Source organism: Bos indicus, chromosome 17, assembly GCF_029378745.1.
Source record: "Bos indicus isolate NIAB-ARS_2022 breed Sahiwal x Tharparkar chromosome 17, NIAB-ARS_B.indTharparkar_mat_pri_1.0, whole genome shotgun sequence".
In the NCBI taxonomy this organism is placed as follows: domain Eukaryota; kingdom Metazoa; phylum Chordata; class Mammalia; order Artiodactyla; family Bovidae; genus Bos; species Bos indicus.
The window spans coordinates 65,717,711-65,729,858 of record NC_091776.1 but is presented as its reverse complement, the minus strand read 5'-3'; the positions used below and the strand labels follow the sequence as shown (position 1 = coordinate 65,729,858).

The following is a 12,148-nucleotide window of genomic DNA, read 5'->3' as shown; positions in this document are numbered from 1 at the left end:
CATTCATGCCCCCCTTTTGGTGATATTCCAGCTCCCCAGTGCTCACCTAAATAGCATAGCATCTGAGCACCTCCACGTCTGTCTTCCCACTGGACAGGGGCTCTGAAGGGTCACTGGGCCTTGCGGTAGGGACTCCACACCTATGCGCAGAGGGAGCGAGGCTGCAAGACAAGCTCAGCGCATTGCTGAATCGGCCCCAGTCAGCGGGGCTGCTGTCTTGCCCCCTGAGCTGCCCACGGCCTCGTGTGGCTACAGGAGCCCCGGATGCCCCCTCCTGAGGCCACCCACTGCCCGGCCGTTCATAATGGCTCTAAGTCTAGATAACTTACATGCCCATCAATAGCAAAGGGGCTAAATCGTGATGCAGTTAGAAACCAGCAAGGAGAAGGACCCAATGACCATGCGCAGTGTCATCAGCAAGTCTCATCTGCATCAGTAGACCAAGGACAGCGAGACGGGGTTGGCGGGGGGCTGCAGAATGGGAACAGGCTGAGGGTGGGAATGCAGGTCAGGAGCCACAGGAGCAGATGATGAACCCAGAAATGGCTCTTAAATCAGCATCTGGCTCATTGGCCTCTCCCTTAAATCTGCGGGAACCTTTTGAGAACAAAAGGTCTTAGGGAGAGCCCAGAGGGAGGGCCCTTTTATCTTCCCCAGAATTACTTAGGACTTGAAGCTCTGGCTCTAGGGTGACCAGTTCATCCCTGTCTGCCTGGAACTTTTTTGGTTTTAAGATCAGAAGTCTCGTGTCCCAGGAACACCCTCAGACCCACACAAATCCAAGCGGCTTTGAAATGAAAAACACACGCCTTCCAATTCTAGGTCACCCAGGTGGAAGAAGTTTCTACCACACAACTGGCCCGAACTCGTCCAAAATTCTAGCGTCATAAAATACAAAGACAGAGGCTCTATGGGCAGTGTCACAAGACTGAACACAACTGTGACACAGTCTAGGCTGGACCCTGAACAGGGAGAAAAATGGCTACAAAGAATGTGAGTAAAACAACAGGCAAAATCAGAATAGTCAGCAGACAGCATAAGGGGTCAGCAAAGTTTTCCTTCAAGTGCAAGCTGCAGAGTGTTTTAGGCTCTGCAGGCCTAGAGGCAAAATGGAAGGATAAATGCGGGTACTTATCTAACTTTATATGTGGCTATTTAAAAACAAAACCTCTCTCAGCTCTCAGGCTGTAATAAAAAAACAAAGCAAAATAAAACAAAAACGAAAAATCAGGCAGCATGGGCTGGACTTGGCCTGTGAGCCTGAGTTTGCTGACCCCTGGGTTAGAATATCCATGCTAAAATTTCCAATTTTGATAAGGGTAAAGAGATTTCACATCTGTAACTTGTTTTCAAATAATTCAGAGGATGTAATTTAGTGAGAAAATGATACCGCGAACATGGCAAAAAGTTAAAAGCTGAGGAATCTAGGTGAAGGATTTAAAGGAATCCTTTGAACTATCCTTATAATTTTTTGGTACACTGGAAATTCTTTCAAGATACATTATTTAAAGTACATCCTAGGAACCTCCTGGTGGTCCAGTGGAGGCTCAGGTTTGATCTCTGGTCGGGAAACTGAGATCCCATGTGCTGTGCGGCATGACCAATACACACGTAATAATAAATAAATAAATACAATGCATCCCAGTTGCCCCCCAAACTCTGTGACTTTGGGTGGGATTCTCATATGCTGAGCTTCCTGCTGCAGAGAAGGGACTACTGAATGCTGGCTGCTTCCTGTGGGGACTCTGCCACCCGGTGAGGCCTTGCTCACGTGCAGAGCTCTGGCGCCAGAGGACAGGTCCCTCTACTCGAGGGACTCGCTACATTGAAGTGGGTTGGGGGCACAGAGTTAGGTCATGATCTCTAAGCTCTTGGCCCCATGACTGGCTGAGTGTAAACCATGGATGTCTGCCATCAGTGTCTGTGTTCCCATGGTAACGATGGCCCCAGGGGCTGGCCGGGCTCTCTGAGAGGCTGGCCCTCCACAGCTGAACAGTTCATCTATGCTTCGAGGGCTAAGCATAGATGGCATTCCCTGTCTGCCATGAAACCAGCCTCTTCCCACTTCATCACAGCCTTGGAAGTGTCAATATTTGTGGGGTGAGCAGACCGCTGATAACCATGTTTTTAACCAATTACAATTTGGTCTTTATCTTTCTCTGATAGGAGGTTATGTTAATATTGAATCAATTTACTCCAACATAATCTTTAAGAAAGTCTCTTCAAATAAAACATCCAGAACCACCAACAAACCACCTGTTCCATGGTTTCGGGCTGGAGAGACGTGCTCCCAAAGTGTCCGCTCACACTAAAGACTCCACTGGGATGACCCTCCGAGAGCCCACTAGTTATTTTCAATGTCTTGCAGAAGCATGGGTGATGCCTGATGACCACCATCCTGGTTAAGGGCAAAGGGGACCCTCAGTCTTCCGTGCACTGGTGGGGACTACTGGGAGTCCACTGTGTGGAAGACGCACCAGGCCCAATGGGCCTACCCGAGGGCTTAGTTGTATGTGGGATCCCCGTGGGATGTGAGATCTTCCCAGACCAGGGATCAAACCCATGCCCCCTGCATTGGCAGGTGGATTCTTTACCGCTGGACCACCAGGGAAGTCCTGGACTGTGCATCTTTAAAGGTCAAATTGAGGGAGGTGGATTGTGCCTCGGATGGATCCCAAATGCAAAGAACCAGATGGTATTTGTATTTTAAAAAATCTCTCCTCAAAGATCAGGTGGCAGAAAGATTGCTTGTGTAAGACGGGAGGCCGGCAGACTTGAGAGAGTGCTGAATGAGACACACAGGTGGTGTGGGCTGAGAAGGGGGCAGGCAGGCAGGGGCAGGGTGCCAGGGCTCTGCAGGGGGCCCAATGGCTAAGGCCTGGCGACAGCTTTGTCCTCAGCAGGCAGGGGGAAGACAGCCCCCCGCAGGAATTCAGTAAACAACTGAAGAGCTCGGGCACTCTTTTCCATTTAACCAAAAGAAAAAAAAAAAGCAAATGACATATTTCCTTTCTGGAGGAGGCAAAGGTCAAAGGCATGAATTAAAAAAAAATAAGGTAGCCACTGCCCAGAGCAGACAGCATTCTCCACTTCCTCCTCGGAGCCAGGTGCAGGCATCTGCTGCTCACAGATGTTATTTATGCATAGCGATTATCTCAATTATATATCTTGGTGGCTGGGATTGCTTCTGTCTCCAGATTAGTTTGTTTCCAGTGGAAACATTCCCTGGGAATTAATTAGTAATTGCTCCTAAAGAACATGCGTCATTAGACCCACCCCACACATTGCCTTGTCTACCTGTTCCCCCAGGTCGTGTAAAATCCCAGCCCGAATCCAAAGTCTTCCATCAGGCAACTCAGGGTGGGGGTGGGGGGATGTAGGAGCCAGTAGGCAGCCCTGTGTTTAAAAATCCCTGCCTGACAGGTTTCAGTTTAGGGAATTCCAATCCAGGGTCTAGGGTGCTTTCTCCCAGCCCAGAAGCTGGGAATATCATGACTGTTTTTCTTCAGTAAGAACAAGGAACCTCTGACAGGCAGGGTGACTTATTCAGAATCGTACAACTAACTCGTTAAACAGCAGAGGCGGGATTAGAACTCATGAGGTGTGCATCTTCCGTGTTTTATCACAGGGTCTTAAACCTCAAGTGTTAACTCAGACAGCACCAAGTCTTCCAATGGAGGGAAACTGAGTAGAAAGAGACAATTTTCTCAGGATTCTAGAAGGTGGGGCGAGGGGCTCTTTGTCCACACGGGAAGAATCCAGGGGCCCTGGGAGATGCTCTAAGGCAGGGGTCCTCAACCTCTGGGGTCTAATGCCTGATGATCTGAGGTGGAGCCGATGGAAAAACAAGTAAATGTAACACGCTTGAATCATCATGAAACCATCCCAGCCTGGTCCCTAAAAAAGTACCTTCCACGAAACCAGTCCCTGGTGCCAACAAGGGGCCACTACTCCGAGGAGATCCTCCCACGCCTCTGGCTGAGCAGGGCGTGCCACACATCACTGCTTCCGCTGGCCTTGAAGCCTGCCGTTTTTCACAAGCACTGCTGACCGCACTTGTGCCTGCTCTGTAGCTCCCAGTCACCTTTGGGATAAGGCCCCAACTCTTTAGCCAGGCTCAGTAAACCATTCATGGCTGACTCCAGCCTCAAAGAGCAGCATTATCCTCTCTGCCCTTACCTTGGGGAACACTGTATACCAGCGATACAATGCACAACTGAGCATGCTCCATCACTCCGCCTGCCTCTGCCCCTGGACGCGCGGGTGCTTCCTCCCAGAACACCCACATGCGCCTTACTCAGCCAGCCGGTCACTTCCATCTTTAGGACGACAGCTGAAGCCACGAGCTCCTCTCCCACAGAGAAATTAGCTAACCCCCAACACTTCCCCAGGGGCTTCCCTGGTGGCTCAGTGGTAAAGAACCCCCTGCCGATGCAGGAGATGTGGGTTCGATCCCTGGGTGGGGAAGATCCCTTGGAGGGGGGCATGGTAACCCACTTCAGTATTCTTGTCTGGAGAATCCCATGGACAGTGGAGCCTGGTGTGCAGTCCATGGGGTTGCAGAAGAGTCAGACATGACTTAGTGACTAAATAACAACATTCCCCAGTAAAGATCTTGTCACCCTGCTGGCAACAGTCTCCTCTGAGGCCGGCCTCTCCCTGGACTGGGAGCCCCTGTCGAGAAGGGCACTTCCTTATCCCCACCGCCTGGCCTCAAATCATCCCAGAGTGGACACCGCATCAGCACTCACTAAATGTACACAGTTTGCTCGCTGAGAGGTGCTTTCAAACGCGTTCCCTCTTATCTGCCCTGAGAGAAAACCTTTCTCTAGGTTACCCGGCGCCAAGGTTAGCAAGCTGTAGAGGCTTTGGAGGGTATTCAAGCTCTTCAAACCTATCCTGGCAGCACCTCATCACTGCCCCCGCCCCCCCCCCCCCCCCCACACACACACATGCCTGGGCCACCAGGAGATGACAATGCTCTGATTTAGGAGAAGGGCTCATGGAAGCCCACGGTGAAGGTCACAAAACTAGCAAGTGCTGGAACCACTTCCCCTTACTCAATATTTAACGAATTTTAAAACTGGTTGAACTAGGCTCTGTCACACTAATATAATCTCACCATCAGTCTTCTCACCTGCAAAATGGGCCCATGCCATGGAACTTGAAAGGGTGTTTTGAAGGATAAACAGAACCCACATTTCCCAAATGGTGGTCCTAAGACCAGCATCGGATTTCCCTCATGTGACTGTTAAAAACACAGATGCTGGGTTTCAACAAAGGGAAAAAAAGGAGGAAGGGGGATCTAGAAATCTGTGATTTTTAAACAATGCTTGTTATGTGATGTGCAGCCAAGTCCGGGGACTCCGAAATTCCAAGGAAAAGCCTACACGTGGTGGGTGCCAGAAAAATGCTCACATCGTGGCACAGAACTGGCGGCAGTAAGACAGAGACTGCTGTGTGCCCTGGGGAAGTCGCTCGGCCTCTCGGAACCTGTTTCCTAGGTAGTGAAATGGCTCCAAAACAGAAGTCGCCACCTCCCAGAGTTCTGGTGAAGATGACCTAAATAAAGACACTTCTCGTTGCCACCTGACCCACCAGTCCCATCAGCTTCAAACTAGCCCCAGTGTGCCTCCTTTTGCTGTCTCCATTTAACCCCAGAGGCCATCTCCTCCAGCCCAGAGGGGTATACCAGCCTAACGGCACCCACTCAGCCCTCCTCGATCCACTCCCCACACAGGCGTGAATCAGACTGTGTCACGCCCCGCTCAGGATGCCCCAACGGCTTCTCATCACCGCTGGAATAAAATCCAAACCTTCCGGGCCCCACACGTTATGGCCGCTGCCTGCTCCTCCTTCTCCCAGGGGAGGCTAGCTGACCCATCCAAGCTAAACGAGACCTGCACAATTCCCTATTCCCTTTATTACTGATGGTAACTCTGCATGTTCCCTTTACTACCTGAATTAAGGTGTGGGATGTTTCTGCTTATTTGCATCATTGTTTGCTCTTTCCCATCAGACGTCAGCTGCATGAGGAGAGGACCGCGCCTCTCTTGCTAACCGTAATGCACTTAGATCTAGCATGTCGCCGGGCACTCGGTGGATGCTGCATAAATACTGAATGAAGGGATGAATGAACAGGTCAGCACCATCCCCAGCACTGAGGATGCAGCAAACTTAGCTCTCTCCTCCCCTCCCGCTTGTGCTCCCTGCCTCTGTCCCCAGAGCCTTCAGGTACAGGACAACTCCCATACCTGGGAGAGGAGAGCCAGCAGTGCCCGATGTCATCGCTGCTTTATTTGATTAGCTCTGACTCCGGCATCCAGGACACGTGTGCTGGGAGTCAAAGCAACTGTACCCTGACCTCTGGTCCACGCAATCCCATCCTTATAACGATTTCCATGACAACGGCCACAGAAAGCCAAGGCTGCGAATTCCCTTTGATAGGAGCCAGACGCAGAGACAGGGAAGAAGGACTTTCAGAAGAATGAAGCTCTTTGATTCAGCGCAAGGCGCCTTCATTAAATACCACTATTTTCCAAGAACACACATTTTAACCCTGCAGAGGGAGGTTTCTCATGAATAAGAAAAAGAAAAACAGAAAAGGAGAAGAAACAAAACCACTGCGGTTCCTTTTCAAGAACATTCACCTCTGGGGTGAGGAGGGCTTGGATGGCATCAGGAATATTTTGATGGAAGATGGGCTGAACACAGGGTCCCCTGCCAAGGGAGCTGCATGAACCCGAGATGCCTGAGAGATGGCTGAGTGCTTGGACATCCTGCCCGCCTGACAGAGGCGGCTCGGGTCCTCCATCTGCCTGGTCAGTCACACAGACAGGAAGAAACAAGGTAAGACAAAAGAGCTCCCAGATTCTGCACTTGGACTCATGAGCCTGGGATTTGAATTCCAACCCTGCCACCCACCTGATGTGTTACCTTGGGTACACTGCTTCCCACCTCCAGACAGAATCTTCCCATCTGTAAAATGGGCACAAGACCACTTGCCCTCCCCCAGGGATACCACAAGGATCAAGGGAGGAGGACACGCTCAAGCACACGTGATTCTAATGTTCTGACACAGCCATAAAGAAAATGACTGACCAACTGTCCCGGTTTCTCTGGGACTGAGGGCTTGCCCAGGACATGGGACTTTTAGCGGTAACTTTTAGAACAGTCCACGCCCATCACATCTCCTGAGGTGGTCGGGTCCCTCCTGGCCTCACCTCCCATCCACCTCCAATGCTCCTCTGAGGCAGCCAGGGACGGTGGGGTCTGGAAATCTGGGTTTAAATTCTGATTCTGCATCGTCTAGCTGTGAGACTCAGTGGGTCACTTCCCCCCTTGCCACCCCGTCCCCCCGCTTGTGAATGGAGATGATGATACTCATGTAGGATATGCATTATCAGCGCTATCTGTTTCATACCCAGCTCTGCTGGTCACCACTCATGTGCACATGCAGGCCGACACAGACACACACACAGTCACAGACGTGCTGTGCTCACCGTTCCGCCCAAGCGCCCTGATCTGCCCGAGGCCTCAAAACTCATTTGCTTCGGCCATAAAGAAGGGAACAGGCTCCCTAGTCATTTCTGAACCCCTGTCCTCATGTATCACATCTACATGACCCACGCAGCCCCTCCATGCCACCCACCTCCCCACAGGTGTGTGAAAGTCAGAGGTCAGGGCTGTGACCGTGGCCACATCTGGAGAACCACTATCCCCCTGCCGGCTGCAGTCTCCTCCCCACCCAGCTCCGAGAGGCCCGTGACACCCACCTGGCTCTGCACTTTCTCCAGCTCCTCCTTGCTGACCGACGTCTTGCCGTCCTCCATGGTCCCCAGCAGGAGCTGCACGTCTGACAGCAGCGCGTGAGTCCTCCTGAGGTCCCTCCGAAGACGCTTCTCCACGTCAAAGTCCCGATGGCCGATCTGGAAGCCAAGGGAAAGTTCCTGTGAGCTAGGATGGCAAAGCAGTGGCCAGGGTCCAAGTTCTCTGGAACCAGGCTCCCTGAGTTCAGATCCTGCCTCCACCACTCATACTGTGGACCATGGACAAGACCTTTCTCCTTCCCAAGCCTCAGCCTTCTCACCTGCGCAACAGGAGTGGCAGCAACCACACAGGCCTGCTGTGGGAATTAGGTGCTTAGCCCAGAGCACGACCCACAGCAAAGGCACAACAGTCGGAGCTGCTGTCATGACTGTTTTCACACCCTGAAATGATCCAAGTCATCCTGGCTCACAATGTGTACCAAAGCATCACCTTGTGAGAGCCAACACGTCGGGTGAGGCCCTCTGCTGACAGAAGTCAGGACAGCAGTGACCCCCAAGGGGCAGAGACTGGGTAATACAGGAGGGGCACTGCTAGCGGGGTTATGAGTGGCGCTCATCTGGGTGCTGGCTTTGTGAGCTGATGAAAATTCCATGCGCTATACAGGAGGGGTGAGGTGTGCGTCTGTGTGAGTATGTCACAGATCAGTGAATGGTGTTAGAAACTGCTGTGCTGCTCTTCAAGGTCTAAAAGACACATTTCTGTCGCTCGAGTTGGTCTCTTCTGCTAGTATAAAGACAGACCAGGGGCTTCCCTGGTGGTCCAGTGGCTAAGACTCCGCGCTGCCAATGCAGAGGCCCCGGGTTTGATCCCTAGTCGGGGAAACAGATCCCACATGCCACAATGAAGACTGAAGACCTGGCACAGCCAAATAAATAAATAGATATTTTAAAAATAAAAATAAAGTCATACAAATTAAAAAAAAAAAAGGCCATTTTCTGCAGAGGAACCTTGCCCAGAGGTGAGCACATTCTGTCACCCAGGACCCTGTCCTCCAAGGGACCAGTAGTCAAGTGGCCCCTGAAGAAGCCGCAGCCTGGACTCTGCACCAGGAGGGCGGATTAGATCCGTTGACAACTCCCAGTGGCCAACGACACAGGCTGAGACAAACCAAGGGAGGTGAAGAAACACACAGGGGCCTGATGAAATCCCGACAGCCCACAGTCTCCCCTAGAAACAGAACAGTGGCTTCAAAAGCACTGGGGCTAATGTCTCTGAAAGAAACTAAAATCCCGTTCTCTGCAGGAGACCAGAGGAGAGCAGCATTGTTGGAGGGGTTTAAAGAAAATGGGGTGCACGTTCGTCCTCCACGGGACCCAGTTTCTCCACCCCTGGATACCTGTGCCTCCACACCAAGCGCAACCAAGCCCTAGGGTGTTAGAATGCCCCCGCGTATTTTAGATTTAGAATGAGGCGACCCAGGCTTGAAACCCCGCTTCACCACTTGTTAGACGTGGAATTCAGGCCAAGTCATGCCGCCTCTCTGAACCTGAGTATTTGTAAAGGAAGAGATTAAAAACACAAACAAACAAACAAAAAACCCTGTCCTCCTTGTTAAGACAGGGATCAGACGTGATAATGAATCAAAAAGCACTTTGTACGCTGCCTAACGCTTTACAAATATCAAAGATTATGAGCGTTGTCTGATGACCTAGGATGAATTCCTCTAGACTTTGCATGACTATTATTCTACCACCGGTTTTGAATTCTTTGAAAAATGAGTTGGTTCTTAGACTACAGCCTCTTAGTTCTCAGATACATTGTTTTGTTAAGTTTAAAATGCTGATATATAGAGCCGAGCAGCTGAGGACTCGGCATTCATTGTTCCAGGCCCTTTGTCACATATTACCACATTTTACTGCCATGATAGTCTCTTTATAGTGACATTATTATTATTGCCTTTATTAAAATAGCAATAGCTTATACTTAGAGGGTTTGCTAAGTGTCAGGCACTGTTCTGAACACATCTGAACACATGGAGTCCACGTGGTGAATCTATGGGGGTGTGAAGTACTATGAGTCCCATTTTACAGATGACCAAACTGAGGTTTACAACAAACGTGAAGTCATTTGCCCAAGATCATAAGTGGCAGAGTTAGGATATGAACCCAGTTTCTCTGACTGCAAAGAGGTAATTTTAGTAAAATACATGATGAGAGAGGTTATGTGGTGTCCTTTTTTTTTTTTTTTTAAGGGTGTTATGGAGGCGCAGAGGAGTATTCCAGCTCAGGCTGGCATGGGATTGCAGAGAGTCTCAGGTAAGCAGGAGCTGGTGAGCTGAGGTGCAGGAAGGGCCCAGCCGGGAAGCCATCCTGAATGTGCAGTGCTGGGGGGTTAGCCCGGGGGCACAGAGACAGGGCAAGTGATGGTGAGAGAGGCTCTCCGGGGCCCACTCACGCCTCCTGAGGTGTGCGGGGCACTCCAGTAGATACTGGCACAGGGAAACGGAGGCACAGCCAAGAAACCTGGCACAATCAGGCCAAGGCCACACTGCTCCCAAGTGTCCACCCGGGGATCAGAACCCAGGCAGTCCATCATTAGTATTCAAGTCTCTACCCGCTGCACCAGAGTACCTGGCTACACCAGAGCCTGGACTTATTAACTCTGGAGCCCAGGTTGTTGTTGTGATTATACTCAGGCAGCATGCTTTTGCACCTTTCTCATTTTTGTATCTGCCCCTGCTCTGCACACATCCTAAAGTGCTTTTCATTAGCCTGTGGGGCAGGTCAGTACCAGGGACATTCTGGGTGACACCATCCTCGCTGCCAAAAAGACTGAAAATGCTGGCACTATCTCCTCTCCAGAAGGATCACTGCAAACAAAATTCACAACAAAACCTCAGACCAAGTCATCCTCTCCTTCATAATAAATTGCTACACTAGAGGAGGAGACAAAAAAAAAGCCCCAAACTCATTAGGTTAATGGGAAATAAATGTCATTCTGCAAGTTTACATTTTGCAGCACACAGATTCAAATTTAGATAAAGCCGGTGAATAATTAACCAATAAATCTAAACGATGTTCAGTGCTGTTGTGGGAAACTCTATTCCAACCTCCATAGTCTCACTGTTTATCATAAAGCTGTTAGGGGAAGCTGTTCAATATCTGTCGACAAAGAACTCTCTAAGCACTTTTAACAAATGATCTAAATATTAGGGACAATCAAGCCACTTTACAGACAGGAAAATTGAGGCTTGGAGAGAGAATGTATGCAGCTGAAGGTTTCACAGCAAATTAATGGCAGATTAATTTGGTAACTTGCTTGATAACATTATGAAAAAAGATGGTTCAAAAAAGATAATTCTAGTTAGCTGAAACTTAATCATTTTTCAAGCAGCAAGGTGTTAGATTTTTTTTTAAAGGTTTCCAAATAATATAGATCTTCCTTTGAATCCAGCTACACCGTTGGTAAGCTATATGACCTTGGGCAATGGGCTTCACCTTTTGAGCCTCACTTGTTTCATTTACATGAAGGAACAAATAGTATCTATTCAACAGACCTGCTGTGAAAAGTAAAGCATGCCAGAAAAAAATTATGGTTAAGGACTTAATCTAAAAATGTATGGGTAACTACCAAAGGAATAGAAACATGGTTTGTAGTTTTAGACCCAGCAATGGAAGAAAAGGGATCATAGAAGACATTATTGATCTATTCCAAAGCAGGAAAGGGAAAAAGGAACAAGCAAAGAAAAAGAGTAATAAACCAACCAAACTATACACAAAAAAACAGAAATAATCATTAATTATTATATTAATATAAATGAATTAAATTCTCCAATGAATACTACAAGTACTACTAGACATTGTTAAACAGTATCCAGCTCTTTAAGGTTTACACACACACACACACACACACACACACAGAGAAAGGTTAACAACAAAAGGATAAAAAAGAAAAAAAGACCTTGCAGGCAAACTAAAAGAAATCAAGCAAAATAAAATAAGGCAAAAGTAATTCATGGAGAAAAGAGGAACACCATACAGTAAAGGAACAACCTACAATGTGCCAAGGAAATAAAGAAATAAAATAAACTTAGATGCCCTGAAAAACATAACCTCAAAATATAGAAAGAGAAAACAACCATACAGTTATAAGCAAAGCATATTCCCATTTACCATTATAATTAATCAAAGTATAGAAAAATATTCTACTCATAATAGCCATAGAAACTACAAGATTCCTAGAGATAAATCTAACAAGCAGCTTAGGACTTATATAGAAGAAAATAAAATACATACTAGAAGGTTATTTATTTATTATAAATTATTGATTTATAATAAGAAGTAAAATATTTACGAAAGCCACAGATATATGAAGAGAT

The 12,148-nt window shown here is 48.6% G+C and overlaps 1 protein-coding gene across 1 annotated transcript in view; it reads right to left on the bottom strand.

Annotated features, from left to right (window-relative positions):
* The window catches only part of MYO18B (myosin XVIIIB), a 223,757-nt gene that overhangs the window by 80,796 nt on the left and 130,813 nt on the right, over positions 1–12,148 (bottom strand). Inside the window, exon 34 of the mRNA XM_070769757.1 lies at positions 7,776–7,928. Within this exon, the coding sequence (XP_070625858.1) occupies positions 7,776–7,928 (153 nt within the window). The remainder of the gene's footprint in view (positions 1–7,775; positions 7,929–12,148) is intronic.